This window comes from Leptonychotes weddellii, chromosome 9 (genome assembly GCF_054177405.1).
Source record: "Leptonychotes weddellii isolate Sample4059 chromosome 9, ASM5417740v2, whole genome shotgun sequence".
NCBI lineage: Eukaryota > Metazoa > Chordata > Mammalia > Carnivora > Phocidae > Leptonychotes > Leptonychotes weddellii.
The window spans coordinates 80,890,931-80,909,767 of NC_138377.1; the positions used below are offsets into that span (position 1 = coordinate 80,890,931).

Genomic DNA, 18,837 nt, shown 5'->3' on the forward strand with positions numbered 1-18,837 from the left:
AAAAAAAAGAGTCCACTTCTTTCTTTATTCAGAATCCCACTATCACATATCAGTTATGCAAATATATATTGAGCTCAGATTCTTTATAATTGCTTATGAGTCTGTGATGGGGGCAGGGCTTGGTTCAAGGTCACTGTCCTCATATTTAAAATCAATGTCTTCCAACTTAATTCCAACATAAGGAAGCAAAGCAATATTACACAAAAAGTCAGATAACAATCAGATGCACAGCATGAGGAAGCACAAGATTAACTGACAAAAGGGTAGCATGCAAGGAATACTCAACTGTTTTTGGTAAATGGATGGTAGAAAAAAACATTTCAAAAAATGCAGAAGAGAACAAAAATTCAGAGGAAAGAATCCCATGCTAAGGAGGTTCAGAAGCTTTTGCAAAGGAGAACTGTGACCTGGGCCTTAGAAGATTCATAAGCAGAACCAGCTACACAATTTGTAGAGCCCAGTGCAAAATGAAAATACAGGACCCCTTGTTTAAAAATTACTGATAATTTCTACATGGCAACAGCAGATCAATAAGCCAAGTATGAGGCCCTTCTGAGTGGGGAACCTGTATAATTGCACAGGTCACACGCCCATGAAGCCAGCTCCATCCATAAGCTATGTCAAGAGGACATGAGCAAAGGTAAGACAACAAAGGGACCAAACTACCTTAAAAATTATGTTTTCTTTTTCAAAAATGAATACTTGAAATATGGAGAACTTGCAAGACCATGACAGCCTCCAGAAGCACTATCTTACCTCTCATGAGGAACTGTACCAATGGTTGAGAAATCATAATCTAGAAAGTAGAGGGCAATATAACTGGGTCCCAGATGCAAAAGCCCCAAATACAAATTCCACAAAGAGAATAAAAATTTCTGAAAGAATTCCCAGCAAAATATAAGAAATATACGAAGATAACAATGATTAGCAACTTTGCCTAATTTTGTTATAGTATCTTACCCATAGTACTAGAGTATTCATCAGCCTATCAATGCTTGTCCTCTTAAACTTTGTCTTACCACTGTTCTGCATTAATTTAGTGTCAGGACCTGCCAAAATAAAATTAAATAGCAACCTTAAAATGATTTGATAATGTATTACTATCATTATTATTATTTCTTACCATGTCAAATGTTCCTGAAAGGAGAACAGTATGTTTTTCAAAATAATTTAACTTTTATTAAGAACAGGGGTCATTTTTAAGTTGTATACAATTCTCAACTGGTAGCTTAATAACAACCCTAGAGACTGCAAGAGAATTAGTCTCCTTAGAATAGGACAAATCCAGACAGACCTGTGGCTGAAAATCAGTTTGAGAAATGCTATTTTTCAAAAGGCTGCATATGGATGTGCTTGGAGTTGAAGGAGTGAAAGGTAACAAGGTCAATCCAAGTGAGGAATAATTTGACATGTTAAAAAGAATGCAGTAATAAACACAATTCAGAACACTGAGATCAAAAATGGAAAGTTAAAATCAGAAATCAAATTCTGGATCTGTTTCCCAAAAAGATCTATGGTGCCTTTATGGAGAAACTAGAATAAATGCAAACAAGACATCAGCAAGTAAGCTGAATCTTTATTGTGTATTGCACATTGTGCACATAATATACACTTTTTGTAAGGGCAGGTATTGAATCTTATATTAGCTTTATTTCAGGTAAATACATTCTCTCATATTTACCAAGTCCCTTGTTCAAGTAATTCTAAGAATTATTATTCACTGCCTTAGAGGTACATAACTAGATGATGAACAAAAGAGAATATTAAAATATATTGCTAAGGAAATTCCGTGTAGACACGGAAGATGCTAAATGGAAGCAATTAAGCATTAATTATATCTAATTCCTCTAGCGCTCCTCTCCACATCATCTTCCCATTACATCATCAATCCATTTGGCCATTTAATATAGGAGAGAGGGGAATTGAAAGAATTAAAGGAGAGAGGCACACATAAAATTTTATGCCATCCTAAAAGTCAGGGAAGAATGAGCACATCCTTAGAAGACTTTCATTTACTTAAAGTATAAATGGAAGCAAAGATTGGGGTCTCATAAAATTCAGTCTGAAGTTGGAAACTGTACCCCACTGTCCTATTCCCAACTACTGCTGTGTAAATGAGACCACCCACATTTTCTTGGAATTGTTTATTAAAATCATATGGACACTGAGGGTGGGAAGCATTTCTTGTATAGTAAAGATCACAAAGAGCAAATAAAGTTTGTGATTAGCAAAAGCTGAAAAACTGACAGACCCCAGTTTTGTGCTAAAATTTTACATTTCTTAGGCATACATACACACACAGAGCAGCAGAGAATACACCTAAGGGGTTTTTAAATATTTATCTAAATATATCTACAGATGCTGATTCACACATCTCTTCTTCCACTCATATCTTCTACTCTTCCACACAGATCTTGAAAGAATTTCTGCACTCAGCAGCCTCTGTTTTCTCAGCTCCTACTCATTACTCAACCTAGTTTCAGATCTAGTGTCATCATCAATACCCTCTATGCTTTCTTTGACCTATCAGCAGCCGTTGACACTTTGACTATTCCATCCTTTTGAAACACACTCTTCCCTTAGCTTCTGTATTACAATGTTCTCCTGCTTTTCCTCCTACCTCTTTGTTAACTCCTTCTTTGTCTTCCATGATGCTCACCCCTCTCTAATGAGTTTTCAGATTTCTCTCTCTCTCTCTCTCTCTCACACACACACACACACACACACACACACACACACACCATCTGTTTGGAAAACTTTACAATGGTTTCCCAATGCTCTTAGGATAAAGACCAAAGTTCTAGATACAGACCACAAGGTTCTGTATGGTCCAGATCCTATCCACATCTCCAGTCACATGTCTATCTATATCCTCCATGTTCTCCATATTCCACACTGGCCTTCTTAAGTTTTTTTTACCTCACCATTCTCAGTCCTGCCACAGGGCCTTTGTCCACAATGTGACTTTTAAGTAACTTGCTCTTTCTCTTCATATTCCTCCATTATATACTCTTGTGAGTCCATGTTCTTTTTTTTTCAGAGCACTTATCTCAGTTTGAGGTTTTAGATTCATTATGACAATTATCTGAGATTAAGTTCTCTTACTCCTACCAGAGTCAGAACCACATGGGTGAATGGGCTGCATTTGTCTTTGCTCACATTCTTAATCGGAAATAAGAAGTATAGTGCCTGCCACATAGTAGGCACTCTAAATAACCGTTTGATGAATTTATTAAGTACCTGCTATGTTTCAGGTGATGTGCATATGTGCTTTTCATCTATTATCTCAGTTAATGCTTAAAACAATGGGTATTAAGGAGGGCACGTATTGCATGGAGCACTGGGTGTTATACGCAAACAATTAATCATGGAACACTACACCAAAACTAATGATGTAATGTATGGTAACTAACATAACATAATAAAACAAACAATTGGACAAAAAAAATAAAACAATCCAATTAATTAGGTATTATTACCTTTAATTCACTAATAATGAAACAAGCTTAAAGTATTTAAGTAACTTGCCTGAGATTTCTTGTCTAGTAAGTATCAGAACCAGAATTCAAACCCAGACGTATCTAACTTGGAAGCTCTTTGCTCTTCACCACTGTTTTTAAAACTATATGAAATACTCCATTAGCTCATTAATTCACTGACTCATTCAATCAATGTGTATTTAAGACTGACTCATTCAGATTCCAAACAGGAAATAGATGATGCACTGAACAAGGATAAGTGGAGAAAAAGAAATTTTTTTTTCTTTTTTTTTTTTTTTTTTTAAGAAATTTTTTTTTCTAAAGTGACTCTTTACAAAAGTGTGGGTGGGGTGTAGTGGAAGCAAAAGGTTCATGCAGTAACCAAAGACTTAGAAGCAATCAGGATGTTTCTCTATCTAAGCTAGAAGGGAGTGGTTACTGGACCCTAAAGGACAGTATAGAGTTTGCAGTCTTTAAGAAAGAGTGACTTTAGGTTGAGGGACACAGCCAGCCTGAAGTGACTACTTAGGGAGGAAGTCTGGGGGAATAAATACCTTGACCTCAATCTTCTTTCTCCCTTTGATCTCTTTCCATGGATCCCCAATGACAGAGCCTAATTCGAAGCCAAAATTCAAGGAAACCTATTAGTGTAAACCATACAAATCAGCCTCCCAAGGCAGAAAGAAGAGTGGAAAAATGTGACAGTAGATCTGCAGGGGCAAATGGAAGACATCCAGGAAAAAAATCTACTGTGTACCAAAATGGTGCTGGATTCCTTAAATGGATTCCTTAAATGAACAAGACTCCTCCACTCAGAAACAAGATTTCCAGCTCTTGAGCGAAAGAAAAGTTATTACCAGGGAGGCATGGCCTAGCTGTTAATGTATATTAGAGCCTCAGAAATTATAGATTTGTAAAGTAAACCACGTCTGTGTCAACTATATTCCTTACACAATCCTTAGTGATAGTTATAACCAGAGTCATATAGAAAGAATAGTTAATAATTCATTTGGATAACTTTCATAAGATCTAAGGGTTCACCTGGAACTAATTCCCCAAATTAGATTTAAGACTTGGGGGTTCTAAGACACACATCTGTTCAAATCTGACATTGACCAAACCAACCATTCCTCCACCTGTCACTATATAGCTAAGCTTTCTATTAACATTCATGCCCAGACTAAAGCCAATGCAGGCATTCTCTGCTTTACAAATATCTGCCTCATGAAGAAGATCTAACCCATAGCACAAAAAGAAGAGGATATTGCCCCACTCCCGCCTACCAAGATCCAAAGAGCATTACATCAGACCAATCCTCAGTCTATGGGGCAGGCAGTGCAGTCAGAATTGATGCTGGTTGGAAGAAGCAGGGAAGGAAGGAGAGTAATATTTGTCAAGCATCCTCTGCCATATGCATTGTCTCCCTGAGCCCTTAGAGTGACTCTCTAATGTACTCATTACCCGCATGTTACAGAAGAAACTAAAGCTTGGGAAGTTTAAGTAACCGCGGCTTAACATCCTACAGCTGGTAAACAAATCTGAACCCAGCTCTGTCCAATTCTAATTCTGCGAGCTTTGTCTTATACTTCTTGGGGGGAGACCTGTTCAATTTACCACCCCACTTCCTTCCATGTAGGCGCATTTTCCCAGAGCAAAATTTATGAAGAAAAACTTGGCCCCTGAGTGGCTCACACAGCTGTCCTAGCATTACATGCTGTAATTGAACCATAGTCCTGAATTAGTCATTCCAAACAAGTTCACAAAAATGCAAACACAACGTTGGGCTATAGCCCATCCCTGGGATGAAGTCCCCCAACTTCTGTGATGACAGGGAGCAAACCAGGAGGGCCCTTCTCACTAAAGAACCTTCAAGAAGTCTCCCTCTCGCTATGTGGGAAGATAAAGGGAGGGTAATATGTAAGTCTAGCTCTTTTCCTTAATGCAAGAAAGATGCAAATAAGAAAATATGTGATCACAGTTTCATTTACCCAACAAATAAAAGCATCTGATGAGCAAATTATGAAAGCAGATTTGTCCCCAGATAAAAGCCCATATACTGCCATACTTCCAGGGATTTCTCAAGTCCTTACAATGGCAATACCCCAAGCAGCAAGAGCCTTGCTAACGCCCACAGCTGAGAGTATTTAGGAAGAATTGGGAGACTTTTCTAGGTTTGGAACACTTTGGAGTCTTAAATAAACATTTGTTGTTGTTGAGGGAAGTCAGTGAGGAAAAACACTCCAATTTTGATTGCACATATAGTCAATGGACCCAAAAACACATCTTAATTTGATGTCATAATAAACAGGATTTTTAAAAATCAAGGGCTGGCAATGGAAGCCATGAGTACAATTTGAATGGCTTTATGTAATGGGGCTACTGTAAGCTTCCTTAGCAGGAGAATGCCACCTTGGGCCTGTAGAGATAAAGTCAAGACAGGAAAAGTGGCCAGTAGGAAGAGTAAGAGGCACTTTCCTTCCCTCCCTGCCTCCCGCCCCCACCTCTGTCATGCACAGTCTTTCCAGGCCCCACTGTCCTGCTGACAAATGGTAGAAGCTACAAAGTATAAGCAGAAATGATTGCAGGATCTCCAAGAAAGTTCTTCCAAAAGGATTGCTTGACCTTGCAAACTACAAAATTAACAGCAGAGTAGGGTTGGGGGGGGGGACTTGTTTCACACTCTTCCTCCACTTTAAAGGCAGGTGGATTAATATATACAATGATGGGAATGATTGAGATGAAGTTAAAGAAAGAGAAATTAAACAGTATCTAGCACCCACTGAGCAATTAAAGCCCAAGCACCCCTTAAGAATGAGTTCACGATGCCAGTGGTTCCTCACACAGGGGAGCCCCTCCCAGACTAACCCTCTGCAGTCAACCCGGAGCAGTATCTTTTGTAGAACAAAAGCACCTTCCTCATCCAACCTGAAGAGGTGCAGACTGCCCATGCACACCTCAAGACAGGTTCCCCACAACCGACCTGGGGCAGTCAGCTGTACCTGCAAAAATAACCATTCCAAAACACCAGTTGGTGTTTCTCAGGATGCAGCCCCTCAGGATTATATTCTCATTGTTGAGGCAGTGCTTGCTGTCCTTCCAGGAGAGAACTCCTGTGAATTTATCTAATTTGTTGTTAGGCACCTCACAGACCACAATCCCTGTAAAATAAAAAACAAAAACGAAAACCTGTTTATGACTCACCTCAAACTCTCTTTAGCAATCCATCGTACTGTGTTACCGCCCTCCTTCTAATACACAAGATATTTTGTTCCTTGTCTTTTAGACAGTGCAGTGCTATGTATACAAGACTGTGCTAGGAAAAATAAGCTTGGTGGTGGCGGTGCAGTGGTGGGGGAGGGGGTACAAAAATGGAAATCTATCAAGTGTTTTAAACACAGCTTTCTGCACTTTCCAAGAAAGAATAGAAACCTTGAGAGCCATGAAATTTTTTTCCCCTAAATAAAAATCACTCCCTTCTACTTCTAGTTTGCAACAATGATTTCTGAAAATATAAAGCAGGGACTGCCCCGAAAGCTTTTTTTTCCTCTGTCTCTTTTTACTTACTGTGAACTTTCACACAGGTTAAGATGCCATGCTTCCAGCTTCACAATCAAAGTTAATCAGGTCTTCTAGGCTCATCATCAGAATTTCAGGGGGATCCTATGATGTCCCACCCCCAAGAAACCTGGGCCTTGTTTGCCACATGTGCCTGAGAATGCATGTGATTCCTTTCAGCTGTTCTATGCTTCTTATCTTGATTAGATGCAGAGTTCTGGGGACCCTCAAAGCTACCATATAACTTGTCCCAACCTGGCCAGAAGACGTTTCTAGTTTTTTTAATTCCAGGTCCATTCCAAACCAAGGGTGTGCCCATTCCAAATCAATAAGTCAATTCGTTCCATTATTTCAATAAGAAAATACACTTCCAGAGTGGGGGTTCTTTTGACAGAAAGAGAAACCAGAAATAATTTTGCAGGGACCCTGTCACAACATAAAACTATTAGATTAAATGCATTACAAATGGTTGGGGTTAAACTTTTATAAGAAATGAGTACCGAGACTTGAAAGACAGAGGGAGAGATGAAGGAAAAGGGGAAGGAATGAAAAAGGAAGGCAGTGGATAGATCCAAAAAGGCTCAAATCCAACTCAGGGGTGAGATTAGCACCTTGCAAGAACAATAAAAATATACAGATTGAATCAAAGCCAAGAGGGTAGGTTGGAACATACAAAGTGGCATTTGAAAAATTACAAAGGAAGTCTTCACCGACTGAAGAGAAAGGAGGCCAGTCCAGCCAAGAGAACCTCTGTAGTACTCTGTCACACTACTCACTGAGCACCTGAACTTAGAGGTTTACACGGACACCCCTCCTTCCTAACAGTGATATCTTTTCCTTTTAAAGCTCTTAGAGGTGACAGTAGCCAGTTTTCATATGGCCTGATCACTCCTGACTAACCAGACCACTAACATTGGATCTTGCATGAAAAACACAAAAACAAAAACCAGAAAGGAGTGAAGGACTCAGGCCCTCAGGACTACGTTTTCCAAACTCCATTTTCCTTTCCCCAGTTATAACAAAATTGCTACCTAAACAGCCCCAACTCAACAACATTCACTGGCAGCTTCCTAGACATCCAACACTAAAGGAGAGTGTTGGCAAGAGGATGTGGGCAAGGCTAGATAACCTGTACAATGTCGTTTTTTATACAAAAGGATGTGGTTAAATTCTGGTTGCTCCCATTATGGCCTATCACTAATATTAAAAAGTAAATTGAGACTGATTTTAGTTGGCCCAAGTTGTTTGGACAATTAGGCTGCGGAAGAGGGGATTTTTTTTCTAAATTCTAAGAATTCATTATCTTTTTCTTCTTGACCAATAATTTTCATTCCTAAATTCTGTAGAAGCTTGAATTGAGTAGCCCCAGCAAAACCTACAAAAAATATCGGGTGATAGCAATCCTTAAAACTTACTCCAGTTTCTGACCCAAGACTCAACTTCTCAAGTCTTCAAAGTTGGCCACCAAAAAATAAATAAATAAATAAAAATGTGTTTTCTGCAAAAAACAACACGATACACAGTCCCTGCCAAAAGGAATATAAAAAACAGGCTCATTTGGTCATTTTTATTGTCGCAAGGAGCGACTGACATGGAGACAAATACAGCCTTGAACATGTTGGCTCACTCCTCCCTAGCCTCAAGGCTCATCTACTTCTGGCCTGACACCAAGGGTGTGGTTCTAGACAGGAACAGGCAGTAAGGCCGAGGGGTTCTGCCTAAGCTCTTGAAGGCCAAGCCCCAATTCAGCCTTTCTCAAAGAGTGTGGTCTCACTGATTTAAGTACTAAATACAGAGCCTGGTCAAAACAAAATGGGGTGCGGGGGGGAACAAATCCAAACTACATCTTTTTGTCTTCAAAAGTGCTCAGCTTCCCCTTTCTTAGCCTTGTTAGCATCAAATACTTCCAAACTTCTTTTCTTCCCTTTTCCAAAAAAGGGTGACTAGTTTCCTCTGGAGGGAGCACTGTATTCATTTCTGTATCCCCATAACTTACCATACTGCCTACACAATAAATATTTGTTGGAGAAATAGGGGGAAAAAATCATATGGCTTCAAAAGAGAGGTTGGGAAATGAGATAGTAGATCTAAGATGAATGAAAGAAGTGGTTATATTTCCATGGTAATTATGATAAAGAGGATTGGAAGACCTAATAGCCTAGCCACCGTGGGGGGCTTAGGTTGGCCTAACTCTAAAGAGATACAAATAGATCTGGGGACAAAAGTGGGAACCTTAAAGCACATTAGAAGCAACCAAATATATACCCTAGCCATAAAGCATAATAAGGAGTAGGGAAAAACTTAGGACCCTTTCACCTTTTGCTAACAGTATCAGAGAAGAGTTAGAGGCAGTAAACAGTCAGTTTGACAATGGATGAGAAGATAGTTTAGGAAAAATAGCATTTTCTCTCAGATAGTTGTTCACTGAAAACATGACTTTGTGCTCTAATAATCGTTAATGGGCAATAAAACAACTGGGAAAAAATCATGTCAATAATGAAATAGAAATATAACCAAACTAGCTAGTTTTACTTGTTTGCCCCTCTGAGGAGAACAGACACGAAAGCAGATAGCAACTCACCCAGTTCACAATCACACAGAAATGTTCTAGGTCCATCCTAAACAAAATCCACAAGATATCATTCTCAACCTCCCTCTGCACTCTAAACTGAGTCCTCTGGGTTGCTGGTTAATTACCAACCTAGTAACCTTCTTGAACTAAAGCATTTATGTCAAAGTGGAAATCTATAGTTTATCATGAAAATGGAACTCAGTACCCAATACTCCAAGATTTTCCAGAGAAGCTGACTTTATTTCCTTCTGTATATTATTACTAGCATATTTCTTGATTATCTGCACTGCAACTCTTCAACAAGACAAATTATCTACCGAATAAGACATCATCATGGCCATTCGGGAGTTTCTCCAGCCAAGAGTTTCTCTGAGTTTAGAAGACTGTCCACTATTGTTGCTCCAATGATGTGATAAATATATTTTTTTTCTTAGAAAGAAGAGTGTCATCTTCCTATTTTCTATAGCCTCTTCATTCTTCAAACTTCAAGCCTCAGCCACCCATCATTGCTATCATAATGGCCATATAAATACCAGCAGTAAAGAGGAAAGTTATTGGTTGGGCTGTGCTTCTGTCCAGGTGAACAGGAAATTATCCAGTAAGTAAAAAGTCCTAAGATGCTAATCAAGCCTTTTTTTTTTTTTTAAACAAAAAGAGATGCTTGTTTTTGTGTGTTTGAATTACACACATGCTATTCTTTAGAAAGGACCACAAAATACACAAAGATTCCTGAAATAAAGCGTCAACCCTTCCCTGGTTGAGAACTCAGTATTAAGAGTCATACAAACTATGTAAACTTGTCATAAGTTGCAAAAAAACAGATCCTAATCCAGTCAGTAACAATATGCAACAGATTCTTAAACACATTTGGACAATTTACATCTAGGGCTTTCCCCAAGGCATAAAAATGTCCAGTTTACAAATGTATAATTGATGGCTATCTCCAGTTACTTATTTATAAAAAGCTTTTCAATTCCCAAAAGACTTTAACATGAAAAATCGAGGCCCACTCTATTTTCTAAGTTTTTTCTTACAAAATTTAATAGACAATAAATATATCAATTATTTTCTGATGTTTTCAATGTATGAAAATATTTATGTGACAATTTTTTAAATAACTAGATTTACCCATCAAAACTCAAAACTACCTTGCATGTACTGTTCTCTCTGTTTGGCCAACTCTTCTTTAAACTCTTGTCAGGGATCCTGACATTCAAGGTCACTGAGAACATTGCTGCTTTTTAAAAATATGATGATATCATTGGATTCCTGGATGGACTTGATCTCTGGTAATTAATTTTGTACCTTTAGGTTTAGAGTATTCTTAAAATTTATTTCTTCTCCTGATTAGGAGCTAAGTTGTCATGATAATCCTCTCCCTCTCCGATGCTGCCTTTCTTCTTGTAGTTTACAGCCTCTTGTGGCCTCCCATAGAATAGGCTTTGCCAGCAGTCTTGGGTTCGTATTCTGGCTCCTCCACTTAGTAACCATATGACACTGGAAAAAGCTTTCAACTTATCTGAGTCTCAGATTCCTTGCCCATAAATTGGAAGCAATAATAATCTCTTCATCACAGGGCTATAAGGATTTCATAAGATAATGTGTGCAGTTACTTAGCACAGTGCCTGGTGTCAGTATTATGTTGAAGGCCCGAGAACTTCAGGACCTTTACCTAATTAAAGGCTTCTTTGGGAATGAGCACTTATTCAAGTCTGTCTTCTCTGCTGGGCTATAAGCTCTATGAAAGCAAGGCCTGGGTCTGACTTATTAACCACTGTATCTGCAGGCTTAGCAAATCCCTTATCATTGTGTTAAATATACATTTACTGAGTAAATGAACAGATGACTGAAAGAATGAATGAAAGGAAAGAATGAATGAAAGCCCTAAGGAGGTCACTAGCAAGACACTGTCCTTGGGTTTGGGTGCAAAAGTGGGAAGACAGGGAGACTTGCAAGAGATATCCTAAGGCCCTAGCCATCTCAGTTTTGAGCCTTGGTGTCCTCAGTGGGGACTTCTCTATGAATAGCAGTGGGAAACTGAGGTCTTCAAATACTTGGAAGATGTGCACTTATGACTAAAGGACAAAAAACTGTAGTTTGGTGCTAGAGAAAGTATTTGGCCAAGTCTCAGAAGAAAAACCACATGGTAACTAGAAGCAAAAATAATATCATACCCAGATTTGCCCAGAAGTCACAAGCTAAAAGATATACTTAGCCCAGACAGAGCACGGGAAAGGGTGTGCCTCACATGTCTGTCTCATCTATTAGACCATGCCACAGCTAGTCAGGGCATTTCCAAATGTACACAATGTTGATATCATGCTTTTAGTTTAAACTAAAGGATGCAGTATGTGGTTTTAATTCCCATGACTCAAGGAAGTTTTTTTCTAGTCACCAGAGGAAAACCTAAAATCTACTGATACCCATTATGACAAAGGTGGACAGAGAAGACAAAAAAAAAAAAAAAAAAAAAAGAGGGGGAGGAAAAGGATCAAAAGAAACCAGATAATACATATAGAGATATTTTATAATCCTACATACTTTGTACTGTATCTTGTCCCTAGGAGATGCTTAATAAATAGAGTTTATAAGCTAATTAATATGGACAGAGTGATGGAAAGAGAAAAGATGAAGAACTACAGAAAACGAGACAATGCATGTACAGAGCTAACATAAGTAAGCTGACAAAGAGGGGAAGAGGAAGATGAAAACAGTAAGAAGGAATGCCAAAAGGGAGGAAAGATAGGGGGGAAATGGTGAAATGGGTAGAGAAATGTGTGCATATAGTGTATAATGTGTGATTGTGTGTGTCAGAGAGTCAGGGAGACACTGAAATGAACATGTCTAAACTAGGGCTTAAAAACAAGACCATTCATGGGAAGGATTTAGTTTACTAACTGTCCCACCTCTTTAAAGACTTTCCACACCACATCTTGCATCACCCTCCTGGGCTTTAAATTTGGCTGCTAACAGGGAAAATCTAATTTGTATATTGTATATAATTGATTTCCCCTTAATCCCTCTATTTATTCCAAGATGCTTTCTTGGAAACAGGAAATTATATTTTAATAAAGTTAAACCTGTAAAATACCACATTGCCTTAAACTTTAATATAGATTAAAATTCAACCCAAAATTCAAGAATGAAAGAGTAAATTCAGCAAAAATCTGGTTCTTAGCCCAGAAATGTACCAGCCTTATGAAACTGGCATTACAGGTTTTCTGAGAAGTGACCACAGTTTAAGTATAAATGATTTAAAAAAAAAAAAAAAAAGAGAAGTCTGTGTTGCCTTTGAGAAAACGATTATATGTTAGAAATTTGTTGAGTTACCTATGCTCTGTGAAGCAAATTGAAGCTACATCCAGTAATAATTAACACACTTTAAAAATAAATTGTATGAGGTAGTTAAAAAGACTATTTTTATATATAAGCAAGTTTCTTAAGCTTTCAGGATACTCCCATCTGTGAGAAAGGAACTGTTTTAGGTGAGGAAATGTTTTCTTGCCTCAGCCTGAGCAGCACCACTTGTATTGGCTTAAATTTTGCGCTTCTGTGTTAAATTTTGTTTAAAAAAGGATTCTGAAGTAACGACATTATAAAACCACCACACCAGATGATCCCTCTCTCAGCCACCTGCCCTCCAAGAGGAGGGGACCCAGCACTCTTGCTTTATCCTGCAAGTTCCCATCAGGAAGCTTCTGTCTCACCCCATCCTTCCACCCACCATTCCCAATCCCTTTACCTTAGGCCCCTCTTACCTGTCTTTCTGGGGCCTGATGTTGATCCTGCCGCCTAATCTCTGGCATTTGCAACCATTTATTCACACATTGAACAAGTATTTCTTGAGCACCTACTATGCAATAGGCATTGTTCTAGGAACTCGCTATATATCAGTGAGCAAAACAAAGATCCCTGTGCAGTTTACATTGCAGCAAGTAGAGATGGACAATAAATAATAAACTTAGAAAATAAGCAAGTTTTAGAGTATGCCAGATGGTGGTATGTGCTATGAGAAAAAGAAAAGGCTGAACAGGGTAGAGGGGATTGAGAGTAAGAGGAGTCATACTCTGAGAAGGAGGCTTCTTGGCTCCATTCCTGCAGTTGCATGTAAGAAATCAACCTAATCCAGCCTGGCCCTTGATATCCTATCTTGGCATTGACCTATGATCAGAGTTCTTAGAGAGTACGGTAAAGACAGTCAGCACTCAACAAATATCCCTACTTGTTATTTCCCAGCCTCCCTTGCAGTTAGGCCAGGCCCAGGTGGCTCATGCTGGCCAATGAAATGTGAGAGGAAGAAGCAGTTAAAAGTCAGCATGTCTCTTTCATCTAGTCGTTGCTTTAATGTGGTAACCTTAGAGGCCATTGGTCTAGGCACCATGGATCTAAGATGGAGAAGGCTGCCTGACCTAACATCAGAAGGTGACATGAACAAGAAATAACCTTCTACTGTTTACACCACTAAGATTTCAGGGTTGTCTGAACTGAATCACAGTATAGGCTATCTGTGCCAATATCTAAGAAAGAAAGTGAACTGGGTGATTGTAACAATCATTTCTGCTTTCTTATGGTAAAGAAAACTAAAAAGAATGAATTTTTATTTCTTTATAGATCGATAGAGGAATAAAGGTACAATTCTGCCAAGAAAGAAATGAGTAATGAGAAATTATATTTAGGTTGCCCTTTTAGGACTCCATAAATATTCTATGAAATATTTTAAGCAAGTATTTTGATTCATGAACACAATTTACTTTTCTTGGATTCTTGTAACAGTAAAATTTCATTGAAAAAATTACTTAGTAGAAAATGTGTAATTTGTTTTACTCTAATCAAAATATTTCTTGGGCCATTCAAAGTTTCCTGGCTATTCCCCTGACTTAAATCCCAAACTAGAGGAATATTTTGTTCTATAAACATGTTATTATAACAGCACTCATTTAAGAGAGGTTAAAATATTAACAGAATCCAGACAGAGTTTGTAAGTGAATGCAAAGCACAGGCAATATAAACTCTAAGCTGTGCACTGGGGAAATTTTATAATATAAATTTGCCTGCGCTTTAACTCATGGAATCATGCTAAGACTCTTGACCACATTTTCCTTTAGTGGACTCAAAAGAAAACATTTTGGATGACAGTCTCAAACTCAAAGATTCACTAATAAATAAAACCAATCTATATGGAAATATTGATATTCAAGGCCAGACATACAAGTGTGTAAAACAAGAGATCACTGAGCAATGGGAGGAAGACCCCAAAGATTCTCCCAAGCCTGTCATGGTGCCTACAGTCCTACCATTAACGGTTCTTTCCTTTGACTCTTGATGGATTTTGTTTCTCTGTGACAGCTTTAACAGCAAAGAATGAGATCTAACTGGAACAGAAGAGGCAGAAATGGTTCCCCATGCTGAGGAGAAGGGACTGGGTTGAGTGGTGTGAAGATGGTGATGAGGAAATCATGGTCTAAAATAAAGAGTGACTGATTAAGTCAAATGGTCTTCCTGAACACCTACTACCTTTAAGACATTCTGCCTGGCATTATGCCAGATACAGAAATACATGAGGCTGCTTTATTGTCCTGGCAAAGTTTGCAGTTTAGTATTTGGTCTTTGCTATGGAGCCAGAGAATGGATGGATGGTTAGACCTAGCACTAGAAATACAAGTGTGTCCTGTGTTCATGCTCAGCAAATCTGCAGAGGGCTCCAGGGAGGCCAAGGTCAGGCAAGGAAAGGGTATTGTGGGACTAGAGGAAATGAGATCTACAGAAGAGGAAACAAGGATGAAATGAACAATGAATTTATAAAGCCACTATCCCCTTGGTAAACATTTTTACTCTCTAGCCTGAGAAGAGATTACAGGCTTTGATGCCTGCAGAATTTTATGTCCTTCCACCAAATAAAAAGAAACATGAATTGGATTTCAGATAATTACTTATATTACTTTTTGGTTTTGAGGGTTTTGTCTGTTTTAAACACTTACCATCAAATTTTGCAAGTCTACTAAAGTCTGCTCCAAGTTCTGAGGTAACTGATAGTGCATGGCGGACTTTAAGGTTCGTTTCCCTGTGAAATTAATTGACATGACGTGAATTTTTATATGGAACAGCCCAACAGCATCTTACATAAAGTTATCAGGTGGGTGCAGCACATGCAAAATCCAACACAAGAGATTCAAAAAACTCCCTTCAAATGTCATTCACACCTCTCAGTCAAGGGGACTCAGTAAAGTGGACAGGGCTTTGCATGCTCCTAAGAGTTGGCATTCCACACACAGCACATCTGTATAACAACACAGTAATCTGCTTTGTTATTTGAAAGAACAGAGGATATAATAAATAGGATTTCATTCGAACCTACTCAGACATCATGCATGAATTACAAAACATATTAGGAATGGGAACACAGTTGCCAAATAAACGAGGCCAGTATCACTCTGGAGTCTACTATCTACATAGGAATTTTACTTGCAAAAGATGGTCATGGCTAATTTCACAATCACTGAAATTTAAATGGGAAAAGGAATACAGCTTTCTTTCTCGTGGAGAATCAAGCCAAAAATCCTGTAAGTCTGGGATCATACAACCAGATAGTAACTCAGCAGGTCACAGTGAGCTGGTCATCTTCTTCCAGGCAGAACCACACATACATTGGACAGATGGCCCTGTGTTCATGAAATGACCAGTTGTGATGATTCTATGGCCATTACTCACATCTTGCATACAAGGGCTTGTCACGCGGGTTTTCTCACTGAGTTCAACCTAATTCTCTTCTACTGTAGCTTAACAGCATCAGTCAGAGTTCTATCTTTTATGGAAGTGTTTAGCAGTGAGTTCATTCAGTCAACAAATATTGATTGAATACATACCATAGTCACCCATGAGATTCAGTGCTGCCCCACAAGGGTTACTGTTCTCTTGAGGGAAACAAGTGGTAGGTAAAAAGCAAGTATCACCATTTGGAAGTACATGACAAACCATGAAATACTTAATTTAGAGAACTGAGAAGCAGGTGCTTGAGAAGGCATTTAATCAAACTTCCTGTAAATGGGTTTCACAATAATGTTGAAGACAACATGAAATCAATCCAAGGAATACCCCTTGGTGAAATAGCTTTCTGCAGGAAACTCAGTTGGATATATAATTGAAGTTACTTTGCTTAAAAGTAATCTCATGGATCACTGATTTATCAATTCCTAGGATGCAGAAATGCGTAGGGGTTGATATACTCAAGAAGAACTTCATAATTGAGGCAGAAATTGAGCTGGGCTTGATGGACAAGAGTGAGATAGTGGTGTTGAGGCTAAAGGACCAATGTGTCCATTCATTTAAACAAACTTTTCAAATAATTAAAACAGTCAGTGACCCCAGGTAGGCCAGACAGCCCTCATTCCTTAACCCTGCTCTACACATCATGTCATTCAGCAAGTTTTATCATCATTTTAGGTTACTTCCTCAGGATTCTCTCCAATATTTCACTTCCATATTCAGATGTGGAAACTAAAAGGGAAGAATAATCACACATAGGGGCGCCTGGGTGGCTCAGTCGGTTGAGCGACTGCCTTCGGCTCAGGTCATGATCCCGGAGTCCCGGGATCGAGCCCCGCATTGGGCTCCCAGCTCGGCGGGGAGCCCGCTTCTCCCTCTGACCCTCCCCCCCTCATGCTGTTTCTCTCTTGCTTGCTCTCTAATAAATAAATAAATAAAATCTTTAAAAAAAAAGAATAATCACACATAGGCCTTACTGATTAAAAAAAAAATTGCCAAGACTCCTGATAAATATCTTGTGTCATGCCATACTCTTCCTTAGCATGCCTCAGTATCTTGACTTCAAACTTCAAGATGATTTTCAGCATAAAAAATAATACAAAAGATCCTGTGTACCCTTTACTCAGTTCCCCCTCATGGTAATATTTGTAAAACTATATTACAATGTCACAATATCACAACTGAAACTGACACAGTCAAGATGGGGAACATTTCCATCACAAGGATTTCTTAGGTTACCCTTTGTAAGTATACCCACTTCCCTGCCTCCTCCAACCCATCTTTAACTCCTGGTAACCACTGATCAGTGGTCCATTTCTATAATTTTGCCATTTCAAGAATGTTACATAAGTAGAATCATACAGTATGTGACCTTTGGGGATTGGATTTTATACTCAACATAATTATCTGAAGATTCGTCCACGTTGTTGTATATATCAATAGTTCATTCTTTTTTATTGCTCAATAGTGTTCCATGATATGGATATACCATAGTTTGTTCAACCTGTTAAAGGACATAAAAGTTGTTTCTAATTTGTGGATGTCACACATAAAGCTGCCATAAGCACCTGTGTACAAGTTTTTTTGTGTAAACATAAGTCTTCATTTCTGTGGGATAAATGCCCATGAGTGAAATTGCTGGGTTGTCTGGTAATTGCGTGTTTAGTTTTTTAAGAAACTGCCAAACTGTTTTCCAGGGTGATTGTAGTATTTTACATTCCCATCAGCAATGTGTGAGGGATTCTGTTTCTCTACCTACTTGCCAGCATTTGAAGTTGTCACTATTTTTAAGTTTAGCCATTCTCATAGGTATGTACTGACATCTCATCGTGGTTTGAATTTTAATGTCCCTAACAGCTAATGATGTTGAACAATTTTTATGTGCTTATTTGCCATCTGCATGTCATCTCTGGTGAAATGTCCCTTCATATCATTTGCAATTTTCTAATTGGATTGTGTTTTTACTATTGAGTTTTGAGCATTTTTCATATATTCAAAATAAAAAATCCTTTGTCAGATAGATGGTTTACATATGTTTTCTCCTAGTCTGTAGCTTATTTTTTCATTCTCTTCAATAGGGTCTTTTGCACAGCAATATCTTTAATTTGAAGAAGTCTGGTTTATCAAATTATCCTCTTATGAATTATGCTTTTTGTGTCAAGTCTAAAAATTCTACGACTAGCCCTAGATCTTGAAGATTTTCTCCTATGTTTTTCCCTAAAACTTTTATAGTTTTATATTTTACATTTGAATTCAATTTCCTTAATAGTTACAGGGCTATTCAAATTGTCTATTTCATATTGAGTTAGTTGTGGTAGTTTGTTTTTTGATGAAGTGGTCTATTTCTTTTTTTTTTTTTATTCTTATGTTAATCCCCATACATTACATCATTAGTTTCAGATGAAGTGTTCCATGATTCATTGTTTGTGCATAACACCCAGTGCTCCATGCAGAATGTGCCCTCCTCAA

General features: G+C 38.3%; 1 protein-coding gene across 1 annotated transcript in view; it reads right to left on the reverse strand.

Annotated features, from left to right (window-relative positions):
• ATP8B4 (ATPase phospholipid transporting 8B4 (putative)) overlaps positions 1 to 18,837 on the reverse strand; it is a 160,095-nt gene that overhangs the window by 68,326 nt on the left and 72,932 nt on the right. Inside the window, exons 5-7 of the mRNA XM_081831858.1 lie at positions 15,585 to 15,675; positions 6,479 to 6,637; positions 933 to 1,049 (exon numbers count right to left, since the gene is read on the reverse strand). Coding sequence (XP_081687984.1) covers positions 933 to 1,049; positions 6,479 to 6,637; positions 15,585 to 15,675 — 367 coding nt within the window. The remainder of the gene's footprint in view (positions 1 to 932; positions 1,050 to 6,478; positions 6,638 to 15,584; positions 15,676 to 18,837) is intronic.